The 27,265-nt window shown below is 39.7% G+C and overlaps 1 protein-coding gene across 2 annotated transcripts in view; it reads right to left on the reverse strand.

Annotated features, from left to right (window-relative positions):
• C1S (complement C1s) overlaps positions 1-27,265 on the reverse strand; it is a 164,265-nt gene that overhangs the window by 5,589 nt on the left and 131,411 nt on the right. For both annotated transcript variants that reach the window (XM_053692820.1, XM_053692819.1), the window contains 2 exons: positions 19,064-19,195; positions 17,385-17,459 (listed from right to left, as the gene is read on the reverse strand). In XM_053692820.1, coding sequence (XP_053548795.1) covers positions 17,385-17,459; positions 19,064-19,195 — 207 coding nt within the window. The remainder of the gene's footprint in view (positions 1-17,384; positions 17,460-19,063; positions 19,196-27,265) is intronic.

Genomic DNA, 27,265 nt, shown 5'->3' on the forward strand with positions numbered 1-27,265 from the left:
GTGTTAGGTTTAATTGTAACTTAGGTTAGGATTTATTTTACAGGTAAATTTGTAATTATTTTAACTATTTTAGCTATTAAATAGTTCTTAACTATTTAATAGCTATTGTACCTGGTTAAAATAAATACAAAGTTACCTGTAAAATAAATATAAATCCTAAAATAGCTATAATATAATTATAATTTATATTGTAGCTATATTAGGATTTATTTTACAGGTAAGTATTTAGCTTTAAATAGGAATAATTTATTTAATAAGAGTTAATTTATTTCGTTAGATTTAAATTATATTTAACTTAGGGGTGTGTTAGTGTTAGGGTTAGACTTAGCTTTAGGGGTTAATACATTTATTAGAATAGCGGTGAGCTCCGGTCGGCAGATTAGGGGTTAATGTTTGAAGTTAGGTGTCGGCGATGTTAGGGAGGGCAGATTAGGGGTTAATACTATTTATTATAGGGTTAGTGAGGCGGATTAGGGGTTAATAACTTTATTATAATAGCGGTGCGGTCCGCTCGGCAGATTAAGGGTTAATAAGTGTAGGCAGGTGGAGGCGACGTTGTGGGGGGCAGATTAGGGGTTAATAAATATAATATAGGGGTCGGCGGTGTTAGGGGCAGCAGATTAGGGGTACATAAGTATAACGTAGGTGGCGGTCGGCAGATTAGGGGTTAATTATTGTAGGTAGCTGGCGGCGATGTTGTGGGGGGCAGGTTAGGGGTTAATAAATATAATATAGGGGTCAGCGGTGATAGGGGCAGCAGATTAGGGGTACATAAGGATAACGTAGGTGGCGGTCGGAGATTAGGGGTTAAAAAAATTTAATCGAGTGTCGGCGATGTGGGGGGGACCTCGGTTTAGGGGTACATAGGTAGTTTATGGGTGTTAGTGTACTTTAGAGCACAGTAGTTAAGAGCTTTATAAACCGGCGTTAGCCCAGAAAGCTCTTAACTACTGAATTTTTTCTGCAGCTGGAGTTTTGTCGTTAGAATTCTAACGCTCACTTCAGCCACGACTCTAAATACCGGAGTTAGAAAGATCCCATTGAAAAGATAGGATACGCAATTGACGTAAGGGGATCTGCGGTATGGAAAAGTCGCGGCTGAAAGGTGAGCGTTAGACCCTTTTTTGACTGACTCCAAATACCGGCGGTAGCCTAAAACCAGCGTTAGGAGCCTCTAACGCTGGTTTTCACGGCTACCGCCAAACTCCAAATCTAGGCCTATGTAAGTACTATGTTATGGTTGTTAGAGGTAATTAACCCCTTCCAAACACATATTAAAATTAAACTAAAAGAAGGTCTGAGACCCAAATTTTGATAAATAGAGCACTAACATGTATAATGCAATACTTCTACTCTTTTCCAACTAATTAAAATATTCTTATTTATTGGCAAAAGGTATAAGACATCCCCTTGATTCAATTATTACTAGGGCAAAATGATTCATTCAGACATTTCTAGTGGCTTCAGGTTGTCAGGATACTCTGCACTTTCTATACCTATCTGCTACACAATACACTTTTATTAACTACATGAGATGAGGCTGCACAAGTTTAAGTGTAACCAGTAAATAATTTTTACCTGTGGTATACATAAAGCTGTACTTTGTTTTAACACAGGCACATCGAAGTAAAATATACTAATTAACTGGAAGCCTATAATAAAATATAGCTAATCAACTGATTGGTAGATAGGTAGCACATAGACTGTATACTACCAGATACATTTTGAATATAATGTATTTAACCCCCAACGGAGATCATGACAAAGCATCCATAACACACTTATTTCCAATGCTGTGGCAACCTGGCGACATAACACAGACCAGTATGCCCACACACAGTAGCATGACCATTAACTAAATATATTTATAAGATTTCTTAACATGCCAGTAACTCTTACTCAAAAACAACATTTTTATATTCTATGTGAATACTATGTTGTGATATATACTCAACATAATTTATTTAGCACTTTATGTCGCTAACATATACCTGGGATTGTGGGAAGAAACTGTAGTGTTTCATGAAACTCTTAAACAGTATACACAATATATTGCCCACTGGTCCAGGTATATTGATGATATTTTCTTTGTGTGGGGGGTCCTAAAGAACTGTTGAACAAATTTATTTCTCAACTTAATACTAATCCTTTTGGCCTGTACTTGACAATGACGTGTGATGATTTACAGGGGGAATTTCTTGATTTAACTATCAAAAAAGTCAATGATCATTTGGAAACTGACACTTATAGGAAACCAACAGCTACCAAAAATATTTTAAGTGCAGATAGCCACCATCATCCAAACACAATTAAAAGCCTACCAATAGGCGAGTACTTAAGGATTCGCAGGAACAGTTCATCATTAGAGTCATTTAACAGAGCAGCAAAGGAATTGAGAGACAGACTCCTTCTGCGGGGCTATTCTAAAAAGTCCCTTAAGAGAGCCTATCAGAAAGCCTTAAACAGAAATAGACAGGAGCTTTTGAAACCCCAAAAAATTGTTGAAGATTCTAATCCCCTTAGGTTTATCTCTACATTTACCAACCAGAGTAACCAAGTATCCAATATTTTACAATAACACTGGAACATTTTACAAACTGATGAACAACTTCAGCCCATCATCCCTACAAAGCCATTGTTTACATATAGGAGAGCTAGCAACCTTAGTGATTGCCTGACAATCAGTCATTTCGACAGAAATGCTAAGAAGCCACCATTGTACAAAGGCTCTATAGCCTGTGGCAACTGTAAGGTGTGTACACATATGGTAAAAAAGAAAACTATTGTGGACAGATTCCATAATAAATGGACCATACGTAATTATATCACATGTAAAACCTCTAATGTAATATATTGTGTATCCTGTAGTTGTGATCTAATTTATGTAGGAATGACGACCAGACATATGGGTAAAATAATGACCAAACTTTTGAGTAATATTAGAAATGCCGTTAAGGATGTAGAAAAAGGCAAACAAATTACAAGCGTTGCACGATATTTCCTACAGTATCACAGTGGCAAAACTAGTGCCTTTAAATGTTGGCGATTGGAAACACTACGATCAGGTATTAGAGGAGGAGATATAGAACAAGCTTTATTGAAAAAAGAAGCTAGGTGGATTTTTAATTTGAACTCTGTCATGCCGAATGGCATGAATGAGAACAACAATTTTTGGGTATTCCTCTGAAAATACTGAAGGTTTGATGCAGAATTGCTATTTTGCATAAATAATATTTTAGTAAATAGTCTCATCACTTTCCTACTTAAATATGCACCCAGAATTTAGATGGATGTATTAATCATTTTATGTGTTTATAAATACACACCACTGATAAACTCAGGACCCAGTAATTTCTTAAATTTAATTATTCACAACTTAAATAGTATTTTTGAATACTCCAATAAACAATTTGGTTTTCAATTATAATAGGTAATAGTGGAATACAATACCATATGTTGGAAGTCTACATAAAGTGCTAAATAAATTATGTTGAGTATATATCACAACATAGTATTCACATAGAATATAAAAATGTTGTTTTTGAGTAATTTACTGGCATGTTAAGAAATCTTATAAATATATTTAGTTAATGGTCATGCTACTGTGTTTGGGCATACTGGTCTGTGTTATTGTAAGAAATCACTTGTTTATGTGACAATTCTTTACTTATCTTTAGTACTTTAGAAGTAGAACTGTGGTAATATGTTAATGTAACAAACTGGGAAATATGCTTGCTAGTAAGGAAGCATATAATCCTAATCTGTATTTATATTGCCTCAATAAGCTTCCAATATCAGAGAGTAATGAATACAGGAATGCTTTAGAGGCAGAACAAAGGATATATATTTCTCAAGACAGGAGCAGTAACTAGTTAAGGAAAATACCCTGATTAGTACTCATAGCATGTTTAATATGGCACACTGCAGGCGAGGAGTTAATATAACCATTTAGTAATGGTAGTGCTAGTAGCTTGCTGGCAGATTTATACAGTGTAACACATAGAGGAATGTCAATATTATGGCAAGCTTAAATATGGAAGTAGTGAGAGTAGCAGACTTAGAACACTAGAAGTAAAAGCTTATACGGAACCTGATAACCTCATGTGTCGCTATACTTGTTGCAAGCTGAAGGCACTGTGAGTGCTTGAGATCCGGAAGGCTGTGTCAGAGCAGCTGGAAGTCTGTGCACGCTGTGAAGTTGGAACGCTGCCAGGCCTGAGCAGCGTGTGAGGAGTGAATGGCTTGCAGTGACGTCAGAGGAAGCCAGGTAGGAAGACAACAAGCAGCGCTTTTGCCAAGGTGTGCAAGTGAAGTAGTTTAAATGCAGCCGAGTACTTTCTTTCACCAGGATACAAGCTGGAGTTGTGAGTTAATCACTTCAATAAACCAGCAAAGAGTAATTAGACAGTGCAGGCTTTATAGGCAGGAGGAGACAATGTTAAGGTGGTATAGGCTTGATATGGCAAAGTATATATTAAGGTGGAATGTGTGAGATAGGACCATGACAGTTATGTGGCCAGGTTGCCACAGCATCGGAAATAAGTGTGTTATGGATGCTTTGTCGTGATCTCCGTTGGGGGTTAAATACATTATTTCTATGATGTGGCAATATCTTGATCAACTACAATTTAATACATCCAACCATGACTATTTTGTTTAATAGCTGCACACACATACTGGCCGCCTCTTTTGGGAAGTGGTTATCTAACAGCGTTATGCTCATAACTACAAGCAAATTGCTGATAACATAAATTGCTTTGGTGGCCACAGTGGTGTATTTAATATGAGTGCATGTTTAAGTAGTGATATGCCGCAATTCGTATTACGCTTATACCTATACAATATTACTTTTATGTCAACTGAATCGGATCCTAATATACATTGGGCCGTATTAAGGGCAGGCCCAAGATAACTGCCTGGTGATTGGTCTAAAGGGGTTTAGCTCGCAACCAATGAGGATATCCTTTGAGTGCTGTCCTCCATGACATCACTGCATCGGGATTCGTTCTGAAGGGGACGTGCAGCTCTCTTACAGTATGATTGGCTGATAAGTAGCTGAATAGGATATTTAAAGCGTTTCTAGAGCGGCACTCGGCTTGTCAGTTTTATTTCACATTGAGAAAGGCCGCATCTCGGCCGAAACGCGTTTGTATTAGTGTGTGTGTTTTTAAAAAAAAATCCTTTTCCAATTCTATTAGTCTTTGGTTTGTGGGGAGCGCAGTTCTGGCCATCCCTGGCACCTGAAGCCGAAGTATCCAGTTATCGGCCTGGAATACAGGGGGGTGGTTTGGCTGTGTGTCCCCCTTAGCTCCATACTTAGAGTTTGGAATTAGAGGAGATGACTAGGTTTATCCCTTGTTATGCTATGTAATGTTTACTACATCCTTCGTTTTAAATAATTGTTAATAAATCAGTTTTTAATTAACTAACTTGTATACATCTTAGCATTATTACCATCCAGAATAGGAAATAGTGCTATTTAACCCCTTCTTGTCCCTTTTCTCTCCCCCCATTCCCACCTTGTATTGTACAGTACAGTTACACATATAATAACACTATCTAATAAATATACATTACACAGTACAGTTACACTCATAATAACACCATCTAATAAATATACATTACACAGTACAGTTACACACATAATAACACCATCTAATAAATATACATTACACAGTACAGTTACACACATAATAACACCATCTAATAAATAAACATTACACAGTACAGTTACACTCATAATAAACCCATCTAATAAAAATACATTACACAGTACAGTTACACACATAATAACACCATCTAATAAATTTACATTACACTACAGTTACACACATAATAACATCATCTAATAAATATACATTAAACAGTACAGTTACACTCATAATAACACCATCTAATAAATTTACATTACACTACAGTTACACACATAATAACATCATCTAATAAATATACATTAAACAGTACAGTTACACACATAATAACATCATCTAATAAATATACATTATACAGTACAGTTACACTCATAGTAACACTATCTAATAAATATACATTATACAGTACAGTTGCACACATAATAACACCATCTAATAAATATACATTACACAGTACAGTTACACACATAATAACACCATCTAATAAATATAGATTATACAGTACAGTTACACACATAATAACACTGTCTAATAAAAATACATTACAAAGTACAGTTACTCTCATAATAACACCATCTAATAACAGTACATTACACAGTACAGTTACACTCATAATAACACAATCTAATAAAATACATTACACAGTACAGTTACACTCATAATAAACCCATCTAATAAAAATATATTACACAGTAAAGGTACACTCATTATAACACTATCTTATAAAAATACATTACATAGTACAGTTGCACTCATATTAACACCATCTAATAACAATACATTACACAGTACAGTTACACATATAATAACACTGTCTAATAAATATACATTACACAGTACAGTTACACACACATAACACCATCTAATAAATATACATTACACAGTGCAGTTACACCCATAATAACACCATCTAATAACAATACATTACACAGTACAGTTACACTCATAATAATACCATCTGATAAATATACCTTACACAGTACAGTTACACACATAATAACACTATCTAATAAATATACATTACACAGTACAGTTACACACACATAACACCATCTAATAAATATACATTACACAGTACAGTTACACACATAATAACACTATCTAATAAATATACATTACACAGTACAGTTACACACATAATAACACTATCTAATAAATATACATTACACAGTACAGTTACACTCAAAATAACACCATCTAATAAATATACATTACACAGTACAGTTACACACATAATAACACCATCTAATAAATATACATTACACAGTACAGTTACACACATAATAACACTATCTAATAAATATACATTACACAGTACAGTTACACACATTATAACACCATCTAATAAATATACATTACACAGTACAGTTACACACATAATAACACTATCTAATAAATATACATTACACAGTACAGTTACACTCAAAATAACACCATCTAATAAATATACATTACACAGTACAGTTACACTCATAATAACACCATCTAATAAAAATAAATTATAAAGTACAGTTACACATATAATAACACCATCTATCAAAAATACATTACACGGGGGGCGGGGCTGGCCAGCAATTGAGACGGTTGCATGATCTGGGAGCTCCGTGAATATAGCATTTAAGAAAGTCCTACTACTGTTGATAAACCTCAAAAATAGCTGAACTACTGACTAATTTTGCTAGGAGAAGCCCTGGACATGCTGACAAGCGCTTGGCAATTTTCTGCTCTATGCTGAGCTAAATATCTGCCTCGGATCTGGCCGTCTCATGCAGTAGTGCCATCTTGGAATACTAGTGCACCCAGCTGGGATGCTGATCCCTGCACTCAAATCCACCTAATAGATCTTCAAACCTGCCGTTCCCCAATGCTTGAGGTGCGTTATAGTGCTAACCAACATGGACATGCAAATACCCTACTTCGTTGTCAGAGATCTTCTGGAAGAGCATGGGAGAAAGATGTGTGAGAGACTTGATGCCCTTATTTGTACGACCCAAGCAATGCGCACGCACGGTGACGGCCGCATGGTGGAGCGCAAGGAGGTGCAGGAACCACGGAGCAACATGGCACCTACAGCTCCTCAAGTGTGCTCTTTTCCACTGGTGTAAACAGGCACAGGCCCTAGGGCTGAGTTTCCCTTACCCAATGAAAATTTGCCGCTACTAGCAGAATATCCCAGTGTAAAGGATGACTGCATGGTGGTAGTCACTGAGATGCAGGTACTACAGGACGACATGGTGCTCACAATTTTTCATACAAGCTCCTCTCTGCCACCAAGTAGTACAACTCTCGGAGATTACATAATTTTCCAGGGGAGCCATACGAGAGGACTATACATTTTGGCTTTAAGGTGGGACTTTATATACTTGTCCCAACTGGTCAGCAGGGAGAGCTGGCAGATCCTACAGATACACCAAGTTATAACACCATGCCATCATGCCTCCCGGGGTCTCTGGTCTAGCATCGGATGAATGGGGTGATGTGTCCTTGGAGATACAGATGGAGTCTGTATCCCACACTATCTCACACTATATATATTGTTTTGTTCCCAAATTACTTTTGTGATGCTCATTGCGGTTCGCTATGAAGGCCCTAGGGCCTGATATATAGAGGCCTATTTATCAAGTCTTCAAACACAAATACACTGGAATTCCACAGCGTAGTTGTGGCGAGCTTGATTCTCCTTATTTATCAAAGCCTACAGACCGGCAAAAGTAGAAATTTGGGACGTAACATACGATCCGCCGGTCTCAGTTCGACACAGATCGATGCTTACATCATTACAGATGTTACGAATGCAAATTCGCCACTATCTGACTACTTTTGCTAGTTATCAAATTTCTACCAGGTACGCTCGCCACTATTCCGGCCCTGCGTACCTGCTTTTCAATCCGCCGCCCAGTGGAGGCCACGGATGCCATAGGAATCAATGGGAGTCTGAAAGCAGCGAAAGCTCATGTTCGCTGAAGCCCGATATCCCATTGATTCCTATGGGAGAATAAAAGTTACGTTTACACCTAACACCCTAACATAACCCCCAAGTCTAAACACCCCTAATCTGCCACCCCCTACACCGCCGCCACCTACATTATACTTATTAACCGCTAATCTGCCGCCCTGACACCGCCGACACCTACATTATACTTAATAACCCCTAATCTGCTGCCCCGACACCTACATTATACTTCTTAACCCCTAATCTGCCGTCCCCGACACCGCCACCACCTACATTATACTTATTAACCCCTAATCTGCCGCCTGACACCGCCGACACCTACATTATACTTATTAACCCCTAATCTGCCGCCCTGACACCACCGCCACCTACATTATACTTATTAACCCCTATTCTGCTGTCCCGACACCGTCGCCACAAACTAACTGCTAGATTTAGAGTTCTGTGGCCAAAGGGGTGCGTTAGCTACGCATGCTTTTTTTCCCCTGCACCTTTTAAATACCGCTGGTATTTAGAGTTCACAGAAGGGCTGCGTTAGGCTCCAAAAAGGGAGCGTACAGGCATATTTACCGCCACTGCAACTCTAAATACCAGCGGTGCTTACGGACGCGGCTAGCTTCAAAAACGTGCTCGTGCACGATTCCCTCATAGGAAACAATGGGGCCGTTTGAGCTGAAAAAAAACCTAACACCTGCAAAAAAGCAGCGTTCAGCTATGGGGAAACACTTCCTAAGTCTGCACCTAACACCCTAACATGTACCCCGAGTCTAAACACCCCTAACCTTATACTTATTAACCCCTAATCTGCCGCCCCCGCTATCGCTGACCCCTGCATTTTATTATTAACCCCTAATCTGCCGCTCCGTACACCGCCGCAACCTACGTTATGCCTATGCACCCCTAATCTGCTGCCCCTAACACCGCCGACCCCTATATTATATTTATTAACCCCTAATCTCCTGCCCCCAACGTCGCCGCCACCTACCTACACTTATTAACCCCTAATCTGCCGACCGGACCTCACCGCTACTATAATAAAGTTATTAACCCCTAATCCGCCTCACTCCCACCTCAAAAACCCTATAATAAATAGTATTAACCCCTAATCTGCCCTCCCTAACATCACCAACACCTAACTTCAAGTATTAACCCCTAATCTGCCGACCAGACCTCGCCGCTACTCTAATAAATGTATTAACCCCTAAAGCTAAGTCTAACCCTAACACCCCCCTAAGTTAAATATAATTTTTATCTAACGAAATAAAATAAATCTTATTAAATAAATTATTCCTATTTAAAGCTAAATACTTACCTGTAAAATAAACCCTAATATAGCTACAATATAAATAATAATTATATTGTAGCTATTTTAGGATTAATATTTATTTTACAGGCAACTTTGTATTTATTTTAACCAGGTACAATAGCTATTAAATAGTTAATAACTATTTAATAGCTACCTAGTTAAAATAATTACAAAATTACCTGTAAAATAAATCCTAACCTAAGTTACAATTAAACCTAACACTACACTATCAATAAATTAATTAAATAAACTACCTACAATTATCTACAATGAAATCAACTAAACTAAATTACAAAAAAACACAAACACTAAATTACAAAAAATAAAAAAATATTACAACAATTTTAAGCTAATTACACCTACTCTAAGCCCCTTAATAAAATAACAAAGCCCCCCAAAATAAAAAAATGCCCTACCCTATTCTAAAATAAATATTGAGAAGCTCTTTTACCTTACCAGCCCTTAAAGAATTCTACTCTTTTGCCTGTAAAAAAAATCATACAATACCCCCCCAACATTACAACCCACCACCCACATACCCCTAATCTAACCCAAACCCCCCTTAAATAAACCTAACACTAAGCCCCTGAAGATCTTCCTACCTTGTCTTCACCACGCTGGGTATCACTGATCCGTCCAGAAGAGGGTCCAAAGTCTTCCTCCTATCAAGGCGATGTCTTCATCCAAGCGGGGGCTGAAGAGGTCCATCATCCAGCTGAAGTCTTCATCCAAGCGGGGGTTGAAGAGGTCCATCATCCGGCTGAAGTCTTCATCCAAGCGGGGGCTGAAGAGGTCCATCATCCGGCTGAAGTCTTCTATCAAGCGGCATCTTCAATCTTCTTTCTTCCGGCTCCATCTTCATCCCGCCGACACGGAACATCCATCCTGGCCGACGACTTCCCGAAGAATAACGGTTAATTTAAGGGACGTCATCCAAGATGGCGTCCCTCGAATTCCAATTGGCTGATAGGATTCTATCAGCCAATCGGAATTAAGGTAGGAAAATTCTGATTGGCTGATGGAATCAGCCAATCAGATTCAAGTTCAATCCGATTGGCTGATCCAATCAGCCAATCAGATTGAGCTCGCATTCTATTGGCTGTTCCGATCAGCCAATAGAATGCGAGCTCAATCTGATTGGCTGATCCAATCAGCCAATCGGATTGAACTTGAATCTGATTGGCTGATTCCATCAGCCAATCAGAATGTTCCTACCTTAATTCCGATTGGCTGATAGAATCCTATCAGCCAATTGGAATTCGAGGGACGCCATCTTGGATGACGTCCCTTAAAGGAACCGTTATTCGTCGGGAAGTCGTCGGCCAGGATGGAGATCGGAACAGCCAATAGAATGCGAGCTCAATCTGATTGGCTGACTGGATCAGCCAATCAGATTGAACTTGAATCTGATTGGCTGATTCAATCAGCCAATCAGATTTTTCCTACCTTAATTCTGATTGGCTGATAGAATCCTATCAGCCAATCAGAACTGAAGGGACGCCATCTTGGATGACGTCCCTTAAAGGAGCCTTCATTCGTCGGTAGTCCGTCGGGAAAGAAGGATGTTCCGTGTCAGCGGAATGAAGATTCAAGACCCGGGTTGGAAGATGACCTCGCCCGGATAGAAGACTTCTTCAGCGCCTCTTGGAAGATGACCTCGCCCGGATGGAAGATTTCTTCAGCGCCGCTTGGAGGATCACTTCATCGGATGGAAGATTTCTTCAGCGCCCCTTGGATGATCACTTCTGCCGCTCCGGATGTCCTCTTCGGTTCCATCGCTGCTCGGTTGAGTGAAGACGACTCAAGGTAGGATGATCTTCAGGGGATTAGTGTTAGGTTATTTTAAGGGGGGTTTGGGTTAGATTAGGGGTATGTGGGTGGTGGGTTTTAATGTTGGGGGGGGTTGTATTTTTCTTTTACAGGCAAAAGAGCTGAATTCTTTGGGGCATGCCCCCACAAAAGGCCCTTTTAAGGGCTGGTAAGGTAAAAGAGCTTTGAACTTTTTTAATGTAGAATAGGGTAGGGCATTTTTTTATTTTGGGGGTTTTGTTATTTTATTAGGGGGCTTAGATTAGGTGTAAGTAGCTTAAAATTGTTGTAATATTTTTTTTAAATGTTTGTAACTTATTTTTTTTATTTTTTGTAACTTAGCTTTTTTTGTGTACTTTAGTTAATTTATGTAATTGTATTTAATTCGTAGTTAATTTATTTAATTTATTTAATGATAGTGTAGTGTTAGGTTTAATTGTAACTTAGGTTAGGATTTATTTTACAGGTAATTTTGTATTTCTTTTAGCTAGGTAGTTATTAAATAGTTAATAACTATTTAATAACTATTCTAACTAGCTAAAATAAATACAAAGTTACCTGTAAAATAAATATAAATCCTAAAATAGCTACAATGTAATTATTAATTACATTGTAGCTATCTTAGGGTTTATTTTACAGGTAAGTATTTAGTTTTAAATAGGAATAATTTAATTAAGTATAGTGTAGTGTTAGGTGTAATTGTAACTTAGGTTAGTTTTTAGTTTACATGTAAATTTCTCTTTATTTTAGCTAGGTAGCTATTAAATAGTTAATAACTATTTATTAGCTATTGTACCTATTTAAAATAAATTGAAAGGTACCTGTAAAATAAAAATAAATCCTAAGATAGCTACAATATAATTATTATTTATATTGTAGCTATATTAGGGTTTATTTTATAGGTAAGTATTTAGTTTTAAATAGGATTAACTTAGTTAATAATAGAAATATTATTTAGATTGATTTAATTAATATTTAAGTTAGGGGGTGTTAGGGTTAGTGTTAGACTTAGGTTTAGGGGTTAATAATTTTATTACAGTGGCGGCGGTGTAGTGGGGGGCAGGATAGGGGTTAATACATTTATTATAGGTGGCGACGGTGTGGGGGGGCAGGATAGGGGTTAATAAATTTAATATAGGTTGCGGCGGGTTCAGGGAGCGGCGGTTTAGGGGTTAAACTATTTATTTATTTGCAGCGAGGTGCGGGATCAGCAGGATAGGGGTTAATAACTTTATTATAGAGGGCGACGGTATAGGGGGGGCAGGATAGGGGTTACTAGGTATAATGTAGGTGGCAGCGGTGTCCAGGAGCGGCGGTTTAGGGGTTAATACATTTATAAGAGTTGCGGCGGGGTCTAGGAGTGGCGGTTTAGGGGTTAGTAACTTTATTTAGTTGCGGGGGGCTCCGGGGGCGCCGGTATAGGGGGTAGAACAGTGTAGTTTAGTGTGAGTGCTTAGTGACAGGCTAGCAAGAAAGCTGTCAAACATCCTAAGAGCAGCGAGATCGAATGAGTGATAACTCTCACAGTCCGCTGCTCATCGCCCCGCGGCTTTTTGACAGCTTTACTTGATAACTTAGGCAAATTTTTTCAGGTCCGCGGCGGCGATGTGAGGCGAGCTTAGGCGGGCGTATTGGGCCGGCGAAGGCAGGAAAGTTGACACGTTGATAACTACCCCCCTAAATCTCAGTTGATAGATAAAGATGGCAGATTTTTAATTTTAAGAATATTTCTACAAGGTCTTAATTTCACTATTTTTAATGTATATGCCCCTAATGAATATTGCCCAGTATTTTGGAAGAATCTCTATACTAAACTTATTGACCATATTCATTTGCAACTAATAGTAGGAGGTGATTTTAACAGTGTCTTTAACCCTTATCTTGATCGTTTTAAAGTCTCCCAGACTGATAGATATTTAAGAGAAGCCAAAGACATTGGTAATTTTGCTAAAAGTCTTAAATTAAAAGATGACTGGAGACTACAGCACCCAGATGAGAGAGTTTATACATGCAAGTCTAAGTCTCATAAATTTTTTTCAAGAATAGACTTGCTATTAATTAGTGAATCTCTCCTGGTGGCTGAGGTCTCAATAGACATCACCAACATTTTGATATCAGATCATGCAATTATTTCTCTCTTTATTAGCCATTTAAACTCTAAACAGAACAGAAAGGTAGAATTTTATTTCCCCTCCTTGCTTATCTCAAACATCAAATTTAGAAAGTGGATGCAAACTAAATGGAGAGAATTCCTTGGGGGGGGGGAATAATACACACAGATCAGACTGGATTTATGCCAGACAGGACACTACAGATAAACATTAGAACCACCATGTTGTTAATTGAAAATATGTTATCAGATAAGAAAGATAAGTTGTACAAACATGCAGATTTTGCCCTACTGATGGTTGATTCCGAAAAGGCATTCAAATGCATTTCATGGGATCACCTCTTCACAGCTTTGAATAGTTTTGGGATAGTAGGGAATTTTGCTAATTATATTAAATTAATATACCAAAAAACAATTTCATATATAAATATGAACAGTATAATTTCTTCTAGTCTGACACTCCAGAAAGGAACTAGGCAGGGATGTCCGCTGTCACCATTACTCTTTAATATCTCACTTAAAATCTGGCAATACTCTGTAGGGATAGACTAGAGGGGATTCTGCTGGGCGACAAGAAAATTATCCTTTCTAAGTATGCTGATGACATTCTCTTTTACATAAGTGACTCCAGAAGAAATATACCTATTATACTTGATCTAATTGATGAATTTAGTACATTTTCATGCTATAGAATAAATCTAAATAAGTCAGAAATCTTATGGATTTTTAAAAAAAGAATAGTTTGATCTCAAATTCTTTCAAACAAGCAGCCGGGAAAATTAGATATCTTGGAATAATTCTATCTAAAAATCCTACTGATTGGTATACTCTAAATTATGTATCCGTTTGGCATAAATGTATAGACTCCTTAAAAATATGGGCTAAAATACCATTATCCCTATCTGCAAAAATCTCTCTTATCAAAATGATGCTTTTTTCAAAAATTATTTTTTTATGCAAAATATTCCAGCTTTTATCCCGGTTAAAGATCTTCAAAAGTTTAACTCTCAATGTATACAATTTATCTGGGGTAAAGGGAAGCCCCGTATAGCACTTCACAATTTAACACATTTGAGAACGGATGGGGGGTTGGCTCCTAATTTTAAATTATATAATTGGGTATGCTTAGCTAAAAATGCGCTAGATTGGTTAAAAGGTGCAGAATATATTACTAACTATCAAAGCAAAGAGGCTGCAATTTCTCCCCTATCTCTCAGGGCCCTTATGCACTATCCCCTGACGAAATCTTCCGAAAGATGAAATTTCCAATACACGATTCATAATATTACTCTAGCCTGGAAGAAAATATGTCGAAGTTTACAGATAGATTATAAAAAATCACAATATCTGCCTATAAGGGGAAATCCACAATTTATAAGCGGCATAGAATCATATGTCTTTGTCGACTGGGCTAAAAAAGGGCTAACTCAAGTTTGTCAGTTAATTGAGACACAGTCCAATACTGTTAAAACCTTTGATACCTTAGTCAAAGAATACAATTTAAAAAGTTCCCAGTTTTTTGCTTATCTACAAGTACGACATTTTATTGATACCAACAATCTAACAGAAGACAGTCCAAATAATTGGAGTAATTATAGACTCAATTATCAATATTCATCAGTCTGGGAAGCACTCAATTTCTTACCTTTACAGAAGTATAATATCCTTAGAAGCTGAAGGAAAAATATTAAATCTTTATGCTAAATGGTGCAGAGACTTTAGAAATGTAATCTCTGATTGAACTAAAGTCCAATTTAAGCCAGAACAGGTTCTTGTTGCGGAGAAGGAGATTTATAATAAACATCTAGAGGCATATTTAACAAATGTCTGTCGGACCTGATCCCACAGTGCGGATCAGGTCCGACAGACATCGCTGAATGCGGAGAGCAACACACTCGCCGTATTCAGCATTGCACCAGCTCACAAGAGCTGCTGGTGCAACACCGCCCCCTGCAGACTCGCGGCCAATCGGCCACCAGCAGGGGGTGTCAATCAACCCAATCGTATTGGGTTGAATTGCGGTGATTCCTGTCCGCCTGCTCAGAGCAGGTGGACAGGGTTATGGTGCAGCGGTCTTTGTGACCGCTGCTTCATAACTGCTGTTTCTCAACACGGGCCCTCAAGCTCCAATCAGAGCTTAATAGATAGGCCCCCATGTCAATACAGCCATATTAGTAGCGAGACAGATGATCTTAAGAAGTTGGAAAGATAAGAAAGCACCCAGTATAGCAGCCTTTATAAGGTCACTCCAATTAGCAATAGATCTAAAAGATCCTTAGATTTTTTTAGATAACAAATTGCGATTATTTTTGGCAAAATGGGAAAGGCTTATATTGTCATTCCCATGTGCTATACAAAGCTAAATTATATCCCCACTACAAGATTCCCTTCTATTCACACAATTATTGCTGACAAATAGATATCGACATTTTGGAAGGATGGTCAATTTCTGAAGCTTAAGTTAGTTGATTGAGCTGCCTCTTTCTTTTCTTTATTTAATTGAACTTTGTTTTTTTGTCCGTCTTTGGCAATGGTTGTCCATCTTTGTAATGTTTAACTGGGTTTAACTTCATATTACTCAGCTATGTCTGGCTCAGGTAATCACCTTATCTCATTTCAATATATGCTAGAGAATTTGGGAGCATATTTTTTATAAAATCTTCCACTGCTAGGCTTAAAGTGTAATTTACCGTCTCAAATGTAAGAAGATGTTAGTAATTATTTAGCTAAGATCTGTGAGCGTTATTATAGGAATGTCCAAACTAAAAACAGAAAATGTGTTTAATCTCCAGCCAGCTGTATTCAGAGAGTTTAGGAAGCTTATGACAATGCTTTGTTTTGTTTCTTTTCTCAGTCGGACATACATTTTGTAAAAAGTTATTGTTAGATTATTAACGGTATAATGTTCGGTTTGGATTGTCATGTTGAATTCTGCCCTGCGAGGCGTCGAATTTTGTTCTTTCTTTTTTGGCCTGATTATATATTTTGCTGGAGACAAACAATAAAAAAAAATTTTGAAAAAAAAAAAAAAGAATTTACAAGTGACCAAGGACGGGGTCACTTGCTCAGATGGCTCTTGATGGCAGCAGTGATCACCCAACAAAACCACAGGCTTACCGAAAAACATCAGGGGGTGGGGTATCCCCTATGCTGGCCCCTACAATACACAAACTTGAGGCCCCTTATTTGAAAGCAGTAATCCACAACGTTTAAATAAGAGGTCCTGTGCCCTTTGGCAGCTGATTGTCACAATGACAAGTATCTCATAGATTCCATTCTAGTGATTTTAAAAAGACATTTATCATCATAGCAATATAAAGGATGTCAGGTCCCACCATATAAATAATCGTGTACTAATGGTGATCACCTGGCAGTAAGCGCCAGCCTCATTTTGTTATATTGCTGATGTGTGTGTGAATTTATAAATAATATCATGAATACAAATAAATGGGAGACTTGACTGAGAGCCCAAATAAATGATATACTATGAAACTCTTTGGTGCAGTTATTTTATGTTTGGTGGGCAGGGGTAGGAGTATGCGCACACTGACTCACCTGCTTCACACTTCGGGAGCTTTTCCCTCCCTAAACTGTCGACCCAAATTCCCTCAGATGAGCAGTGATAGGTTCCTGTAATTAACAGAAAGAAACTAGTACAGTAAATGCTTAGTGTAGATTACTATATGTGCATGCAACCCCTGGTGTAATCAGTGCATGCCACCCTCATTAGTTAATATGCATGTGCCCCCTGCTGTAATCAGTATATGCCACCCATATGTGCATGTGCATTCAACCCTCATTAGTGCATGTGCACCCCTGCAGTAATCAGTGCATTCCACCTTTATTAGTGCATGCACCCCTGCAGTAATCAGTGCATTCCACCTTTATTAGTGCATGCACCCCCTGCTGTAGTCAGTGCATGACACCTCATATGCACATGCAACCCCTGCACATCACCTTCATCATCCTCTGCTCATTGTGCACCCCCTCCATCATCCTCTACTCATTGTGCGCCACCTACCTCATTCTCTACTCATTGTGCATCACCTCCCATATCCGCTACTCATTGGGTGCCACCTCAATCATCCTCTACTCATTGTGCACCACCTCCCTCATCTAATACTCATTGTGCGCCACCTCCATAATCCTCTACTCATTGTGCGCCACCTACCTCATCCTCTACTCATTGTGTGCCCCCTCCCTCATCCTCTACTCATTGTGTGCCACCTCCCTCATCCTCTACTCATTATGCATCACCTCCCTCATCCTCTACTCATTGTGCACCACCTCAATCATCCTCTACTCATTGTGCACCACCTCCCTCATCCTCTACTCATTGTGCGCCACCTCCCTCATCCTCTGCTCATTGTGAGCCACCTCCTTCATCCTCTACTCATTGTGTGCCACCTCCCTCATCCTCTACTCATTGTGCACCACCTCCCTCATCCTCTACTCATTGTCTGCCACCTCCCTCATGCTCTACTCATTGTGCGCCACATCCCTTATCCTCTACTCATTGTGCGCCACCTCCCTCATGCTCTACTCATTGTGCGCCACCTCCCTCATGCTCTACTCATTGTGCGCCACCTCCCTCATGCTCTACTCATTGTGCGCCACCTCCCTCATCCTCTGCTCATTGTGTGCCACGTCCCTCATCCTCTACTCATTGTGCACCACCTCCCTCATCCTCTACTCATTGTGTGCCACCTCCCTCATCCTCTACTCATTGTGCGCCACCTACCTCATCCTATACGCATTGTGCGCCACCTCCCTCATCATCTGCTTATTGTACGCCACCTCCCTCATCCTCTACTCATTGTGCACCACCTCCCTCATCCTTTTCTCATTGTGCGCCACCTCCCTCATCCTCCACTCATTGTGTGCCACCTCCCTCATCCTCTACCCATTGTGCGCCATGTCCCTCATCCTCTACTCATTGTGCACCACCTCCCTCATCCTTTTCTCAATGTGCACCACCTCCCTCATCCTCTGCTCATTGTGCGCCACCTCCATCATCCTCTACTCATTGTGCCCCACCTCCCTCATCCTCTGCTCATTATGCATCCCCTCCCTCATCCTCTACTCATTGTGCATCCCCTCCCTCATCCTCTACTCATTGTGTGCCACCTACATTGTCCCCTACTCATTGTGCGCCACCTCCCTCATCCTCTGGTTAGTGTGCACTAGCTCCTCAGCCTATACTCACAACCCCCACAGTGGTGCTTAATACTGACCATCCCCGGGTTGATCAAGGATCATTCTGTAGTATTCAGAGATGCAGCTGTATTTGATTGTCATGTCATATGTTGTTTGATTGAAAGTCACAGTACCCATGTCTATGTCTTCAGGCGGCCCACAGTCTACAGCTGTACACAGGGGAAAAACATTTTAAATTAACTCACATACCACACCAGAGAGCAGGCACCCCAAAATGCCTAGAACCCCAATAACTCCCCCAATCCCCAGAAGCCTAATATTTGCCCCAACATTCAGAACCTTAATAACTGCCTTTAATCTAGAACCCTATCAACTACCCTAAACCCAGAACCCTAATAACTGCCCCTCACAGTGATCCTACCCGCAGAGTGCGCTCACACCTCACACTGACCCTAACCCCAAAGTACTCACATCTCACGCTGACCCTAACCCCAGTGTGCGCTCACACCTCATGCTGACCCTAACCCCAGAGTGCGCTCACACCTCAGGCTGACCCTAACCGCAGTGTGAGCTCACACCTCATGCTGACCCTAACCCCAGTGTGCGTTCACACCTCATGCTGACCCTAACCCCAGAGTGCGCTCACACCTCACACTGACCTTAACCCCAGTGTGCGCTCACACCTCACGCTGACCCTATCCCCAGAGTGTGCTCACACTTACCCTAACCCCAGAGTGCGCTCACACTGACCCTAACCCCAAGGTACTCACACCTCACACTGACTCTAACAATAGACTGTACTAAAACTTCATGCTGACCCTAACCTCAGAGTGCACACACACTGACCCTAACCCCAAGGTACTCACACCTCACACTGACTCTAACAACAGACTGTACTCACACTTCATGCTGACCCTAACCTCAGAGTGCACACACACCTGACGCTGATCCTAAACCCAGAGTGTGCTCACACCTCATGCTGACCCTAAACACAGAGTGTGCTCACACCTCACGCTGACCCTAACCCCAGAGTGTGCTCACACCTCATGCTGACCCTAACCTCAGAGTACTCACACTGACCCTAATCCTAGAGTGTGCTCACACCTCACACTGACCCTAATCCCAGAGTGTGCTCACAAGTCACACTGACCCTAACCCCAGAGTGTGCTCACAAGTCACACTGACCCTAACCCCAGAGTGTGCTCACAAGTCACACTGACCCTAACCCCAGAGTATTCAAACTAACTCTAACCCTAGAGTGCGCTCACACCTTACATTGACCCTAAACCCAGAGTCCTCACACTGACCCTAACCCCAGAGTGCACTCAAACACCTCACACTGACCCTAACCCCAGAATACTTACACTGGCCCTAACCCCAGAGTACTCACACTGACCCTAACCCCAGAGTGCGCTCACAAATCACACTAATCCTACCTCCAGAGTACTCACACTGACTATAACCCCAGAATGCGCTTACACCTCACACTCAGGTAGATTACGAGTTATGCGCGTAAGAGGGTTTTTAACAAACGCAACAAAAGTTCTTCCTCCATAGTGCTGCCATTACAAGTTTTGAAACAGCCGACTTGTGCGTGTGATATGGTTGCGTTAAGCTCCATACCGCACAAAATACAAGCGCCGTTTTGACGTGCTCGTGCATGCTTTCCCCATAGACATCAATGGGGGTAGCATTTTAGAAAAAATACCTGCGATTGCGGAATGAAAAGCTCTGTAATGCAGCCCCATTGATGTCTATGGGGAAAAAAAAGTTACGTTTAATCCTAACACAACATAACATAAACCCTAAGTCTAAACACCCCTAATCTGTTGCTCCCGATATCGCTGCAACCTAAATAAATGTATTAACCCCTAATCTGCCGCTCCACTAAACTAAAGTTATTAACCCCTATTCCCTCGCACCCCAACATCGCCCACACTATAATAAATCTATAAACCCCTATTCCGCCGATCCCCGGCATTGCCGCCACTAAATAAAGCTATTAACCCCTAAACCTCTGGCCTCCCACATCACTACCATTAAATAAACCTATTAACCCATAAACCTCCAGCCCCCCACATCGCAACAACCTAAATTAAACTATTAACCCCTAAACCTAACCCTAAACCTAAACCTAACACCCCCTAACTTTAACATAATTAAAATAGAGCTAAATTAAAGTTACAATTATTAACTAAATAACACCTATTGAAAACTAAATACATACCTATGAAATAAAACCGAAGATAGCTACAATAGAACTAATAGTTATATTGTAGCTAGCTTAGGTTTTATTTTTGCTTCACAGTTAAGTCTGTATTTATTTTAACTAGGTAGACTTTGTTAGTAAATAGTTATTAACTATTTACTAACTACCTAGTTAAAATAAATACAAACTTACCTGTGAAATAAAACCTAAGCAACCTTACACTAAAACCTAACATTACAAAAAATAAATCACACTAAAATTACAAAAAATAAAAAACACTAAAATTATTAAAAATAAAAAAAACTTACCATTGCAAAAAATAACAAACGAAATTATACAAAATAATAAAAAGTATTCCTATTCTAATACCCTGTTTAAAAAAAAAAAAACACCCCAAAATAAAAAAGCTTATTCTATAATAAACTAGGGCATTGCCCTAAAGATAACAGCTCTTTTGCTACAAAAGAAAAACAAACACCCCCTAACAGTATACAAACCTCCACCCCCCAAACCCACAAACTAAAAATAAAGTAAAACCTAATCTACCCATTGTCCTGAAAAGGGCATTTGTATGGGCATTGTCCTTAAAATGGCATTCAGCTCTTTTAAGAGTGCCCACCCTAATCTAAAAAAAAAAACACCCCAAAAAACCCTTAAAAATACCTAACTCTAACCCCTCTTTAGGTACTCACAGTTGTTGACGTCCCGCTTAAACGAACTTCATCCCGGCGGCTTCATCTTCATCCAGGCTGCATTTTCATCCAGACGGCTCCATCTCCATCCATCGCGGGACCGGCATCTTCTTCATCCCTGCAGAGGCGGAGGTCCAGGTCGAAGTCCTGGAGGAGGTCCAGGCAGAGGTCCAGGTGGAGTTAAATGCCCTTTTAAGGACAATGCCCATACAAATGCCATTTTCAGGGCAATGGGTAGCTTAGGTTTTTTGTTAGAGTTAGTTTTTTTATTTTGGGGGTTGGTTGGGTGGTGGCTTTTACTGTTGGGGGTCTTTGTATTTTTTTTACAGGTAAAAGCCCTTTTAAGGGCTATTGGTAGTTTATTGTAGGCTAGGTTTTTTTTATTTTGGGTGCACTCTTTTATTTTTATAGGGCTATTAGATTAGGTGTAATTCTTTTTTATTTTTGATAATTTCGTTTGTTATTTTTCATTATTTAGTGTTTGTTATTTTTTGTAATTTAGTATTTTTTATTTTTTGTAATTAGATACTTTGTCATTTTTATAGTTGTGTTAGGATAATTTTAATGTGTATTTTAGTTTTCTTTAATTGGTAGTTAGTTTAATTTTAGTTTAATAGTTATATTAGTTTAATTGTTAGTTTAAATAAAAAAATAATAATTTTACAGTTTTAATTTAATTTATGATAGGGAAATTGTAATTTTAATATAAAGTTAGGGGGGCGTTAGGTTTAGGAGTTACTAGTTTAAATTAGTTTATTGTGATGTGGGGGGCTTTCGGTTTAGGGGTTTATAGTTTAATATAGTATATTTAGTTTTGGGGGGCTTCCAGTTTAGGGGTTAATAGTTTAATTTAGTATATTTCGTTGTGGGGGGTTTCCGGTCTAGGGGTTAATAGTTTAATTTAGTATATTTTGTTGTGGGGGCTTCCAGTTTAGGGGTTAATAGTCAATAGAATGAGAGCTGCTTAAATCCTATTGGCTGATTTGAACAGCCAATAGGATTTTAGCAGCCCTAATTCCTATTGGCTGATTCAAAAGTTTCAGCCAATAGGAATGCAATGGTAACCCCAGTATAAAAGGGGTACCCTGCATTTCAATCCTCAGTGTGCATCAGACGATCCCATGAAGAGGACCTCCACATTGGATTGATGGACCTCCACCTTGGACTTCCGCCTGGACCTTCGCCTAGACCTGCGTTTTGGACTTCCACCTCCACACATCGATCGCTCTGCCTCTGCAGGGATGAAGAAGATGCCGGTCCAGCGATGGATGAAGATGGAGCTGCCTGGATGAAGACCTCTCGCCGACTGGATGTTCGGACTTCAGGAACTGTAAGTGGATCTTCGGGGGGTTAGTGTTAGCATTTTTTAAACTTTTTTGGGTGGGTTTTTTTTTTTTTAGCTTAGGGTTAGGGCTTTTCTTAAAAGAGCTAAATGCCCTTTTCCGGGCAATGCAAAAGAGCTAAATGCTCTTTTAAGGGCAATGCCCATACTAATGCCCTTTTCAGGGCAATGGGTAACTTAGGTTTTTCATTGGAGTTAGGTTTTTTTATTTTGGGAGTTGGTTGGGTGGTGGGTTTTACTGTTGGGGGTCTTTGTATTTTTTTTACAGGTAAAAGCCCTTTTAAGGGCTATTGGTAGTTTATTGTAGGCTAGGGTTTTTTTTTATTTTGGGTGCGTTCTTTTATTTTTATAGGGCTATTAGATTAGGGGTAATTCTTTTTTATTTTTGATAATTTTGTTTGTTATTTTTCGTTATTTAGTGTTTATTATTTTTTGTAATTTAGTATTTTTTATTTTTTGTTATTAGATACATGATTAATGTGTATTTTAGTTTTCTTTAATTGGTAGTTAGTTTGATTCTAGTTTAATAGTTCTATTAGTTTAATTGTTAGTTTAAATTAAAAAAAAATAATTTTACAGTTTTAATTTAATTTATGATAGGGAAATTTTAATTTTAATATAAAGTTTGGGGGGCGTTAGGTTTAGGGGTTACTAGTTTAAATTAGTTTATTGTGATGTGGGGGGCTTTCGGTTTAGGGGTTTATAGTTTAATATAGTATATTTAGTTGTGGGGGGCTTCCAGTTTAGGGGTTAATAGTTTAATTTAGTATATTTCGTTGTGGGGGGTTTCTGGTCTAGGGGTTAATAGTTTAATTTAGTATATTTTGTTGTGGGGGCTTCCGGTTTAGGGGTTAAAAGTCAATAGAATGAGAGCTGCTTAAATCCTATTGGCTGATTTGAACAGCTAATAGGATTTTAGCAGCCCTAATTCCTATTGGCTGATTCAAATTTTTCAGCCAATACGAATGCAATGGTAACATCAGTATAAAAGGGGTACCTTGCATTTCAATCCTCAGTGTGCATCAGACGATTGCATGAAGAGGACCTCCACATCGGATTGATGGACCTCCACCTTGGACTTCCGCCTGGACCTTCTCCTGGACCTCCGTTTTGGACCTTCGCCTGGACCTCCACCTCCGCACATCGATCGCTCTGCCTCTGCAGGGATGAAGAAGATGCCGGTCCAGCGATGGATGAAGATGGAGCTGCCTGGATGAAGACCTCTCGTCGCCTGGATGTTCGGACTTCAGGAACTGTAAGTGGATCTTTGGGGGGTTAGTGTTAGCATTTTTTAAACTTTTTTGAGTGGGGTTTTTTTTTTAGTTTAGGGTTAGGGCTTTTCTTAAAAGAGCTTAATGCCCTTTTCCGGGCAATGCAAAAGAGCTAAATGCTCTTTTAAGGGCAATGCCCATACTAATGCCCTTTTCAGGGCAATGGGTAACTTAGGTTTTTCGTTGGAGTTAGGTTTTTTTATTTTGGGGGTTGGTTGGGTGGTGGGTTTTACTGTTGGGGGTTTCTTTGTATTTTTTTACAGGTAAAAGAGCTGTTTAACTTAGGACAATGCCCTACAAAAGGCCCTTTTAAGGGCTTTTGGTAGTTTATTGTAGGCTAGGTTTTTTTTATTTTGGGTGGGCTTTTTATTTTTATAGGGCTATTAGATTAAGTGTAATTCTTTTTTATTTTTGATCATTTCGTTTGTTATTTTTCGTAATTTAGTATTTTTTATTTTTGTAATTATTATGTATTATTATTATTATTATTATCATTTATTTGTATAGCGCCGCCTAATTCCGTAGCGCTGGGTACAATGATAGGGGTATACAATGAAAAAGATTTGTGATAAAATACAAAACATAACAAAACTAAATAAATCTAGCACAGGAGGAAGAGGGCCCTGCTCTGGAGAGCTCACAGTCAATAGGTTTAGGGTGCAGAGACATAAGGTTGGGGTAGCTTGTTACATTGGTTGTATTTGCAGCAGTGAGTCAGGCAGTTCATGTACATGTATTCGTTTGGTTCGGATGCGGGATGGAGGAGAGATGGTAAGCCTCTCTGAATAGGTGGGTTTTCAAGGATCATCTGAAGCTATACAAGGTTGGAGACAGTCTAATGGAGTGGGGTAGAGAGTTCCAGAGGACAGGAGCAGCACGTGCAAAGTCTTGGAGGCGGGAGTGGTATGTAGAGATAACAGGAGTGTAGAGACGTAGGTCAGAGGTTGATCGAAGAGGACGGGATGGGGAATATTTCACGATGAGAGAGGAAATATAGTTGGGAGTTAGACTGTTGAGTGCTTTCTAGGTTAGGGCTAATACTTTAAATTGTATTCTGGAGTGTATGGGGAACCAGTGTAGGGACTGGCAGAGCAGAGCAGCTGATGTAGATCATCGACTTAGGTGGATGAGTCTAGCAGAAGCATTCATAATAGATTGGAGGGAGGAGAGGCAGTGTTTTGGAAGGCCATTTAGGAGTAGATTGCAATAATCAATGTGTGACAGGATGAGGGAATGAATAAGTATTTTTGTAGTATTTTGAGTAAGGAAGGGACGAATTCTGGAAATGTTGCATAGGTGTGACCGGCAGGATTTGGTAAGCGTTTGTATATGTGAGTTGAATGTGAGTTCTGAGTCTAGTGTGACCCCAAGGCAGCGGACCTGGGATGAGGTGTTGAGAATAGAGTCTCCAACCATCAGAGAAATGTCAGGTGTCGGATGTCTCGAAGAGGGGGGGATAAGAAGCAGCTCAGTTTTGGACAGATTGAGTTGGAGGTAGTGTGAAGACATCCAAGAGAAAATTGCAGAGAGGCAGTCAGAAATCTGGTTGAGTAAAGAGGGAGAGATATCAGGAGAGGAAAGATAGATTTGGGTATCATCAGCATATAGGTGGTACTGGAATCCAAAGGAGGCTATAAGTTTTCCAAGGCAGGATGTATAAAGAGAGAAAAGCAAGGGGCCCAAGACAGAGCCTTGCGGTACTCCAACTGAGAGAGGCATAGGATCACAAGATATGTTGTTAAAGGAAACTGAAAACGAGCGGTTTGAAAGATATGATGCAAACCAAATGTATGTAGTATTTTTAGGAGGAGAGGATGGTCAACTGTGTCAAAAGCTGCGGACAGGTCAAGAAGAATTAGTAATGAGTAATGGCCTTTTGCTTTAGCTGATAACAGGTCATTTGTTACTTTAGCAAGAGCAGTTTCTGTTGAGTGTTTAGGGCGGAAACCAGATTGTAGTGGATCAAGTAAGGAGTTAGTTGTGAGAAATTGAGTTAGCCAATTATAGACTAGTCGTTCCAATAATTTTGAAGCAAAGGGAAGTAAGGAGACCGTCAATAGTTAGAAGGCGTGGAGGGATCAAGCAAGGGCTTTTTTAGGATTGGTATGATTGACGCATGCTTGAATGTGTCAGGAAATGTGCCAGCGGTGAGAGATTGGTTAAAGAGATGAGATAGGGTAGGGGTTAGTGAAGCAGAGAGAGAGGGAATAAGTCGTGAAGGAATAGGGTCAAGTGGGCAGGTTGTGAGATGAAACAAGGATAGGAGTGCAGGCACTTCTTCCTCTGTTACAGAGGAACAGAGTGGGTAGGATCGCTGGGTTTGCGGGGTGTGAGTTGCAGATCTCTTTTCTAATGGTGTCAATTTTATTTTTGAAGTGATCAGCAATAATTTGAGCAGTGAGGTTGGTAGTGGGCGGGGGGCAGGCGGACGTAGAAGGGAGTTAAAGGTTGAGAACAGTTTTCTGGGGTTGGATGCGTGAGATGACACAAGGGAGGAGAAATAAACTTGTTTGGCCAGGCTGAGCGCAGAGTTGTAGGACTTAAGGGTGAATTTATAATGTTGGAAATCAGCAAAGGTGCGTGATTTCCTCCACTGCCGTTCAGCGGCCCGTGAGCATCACTGAAGATATCTGGTCTGTTTAGTGTGCCACGGTTTCTGTCGAGTGATTGATGTACGTCGAAGAGTGGAGGGTGCAGTTTTGTCAAGTGTTGATTTTAGTGCCGAATTATACTGTAGAGTCACGAGGTTTGGGCAAGAGAGGGAT

Source organism: Bombina bombina, chromosome 9 (genome assembly GCF_027579735.1).
Source record: "Bombina bombina isolate aBomBom1 chromosome 9, aBomBom1.pri, whole genome shotgun sequence".
In the NCBI taxonomy this organism is placed as follows: domain Eukaryota; kingdom Metazoa; phylum Chordata; class Amphibia; order Anura; family Bombinatoridae; genus Bombina; species Bombina bombina.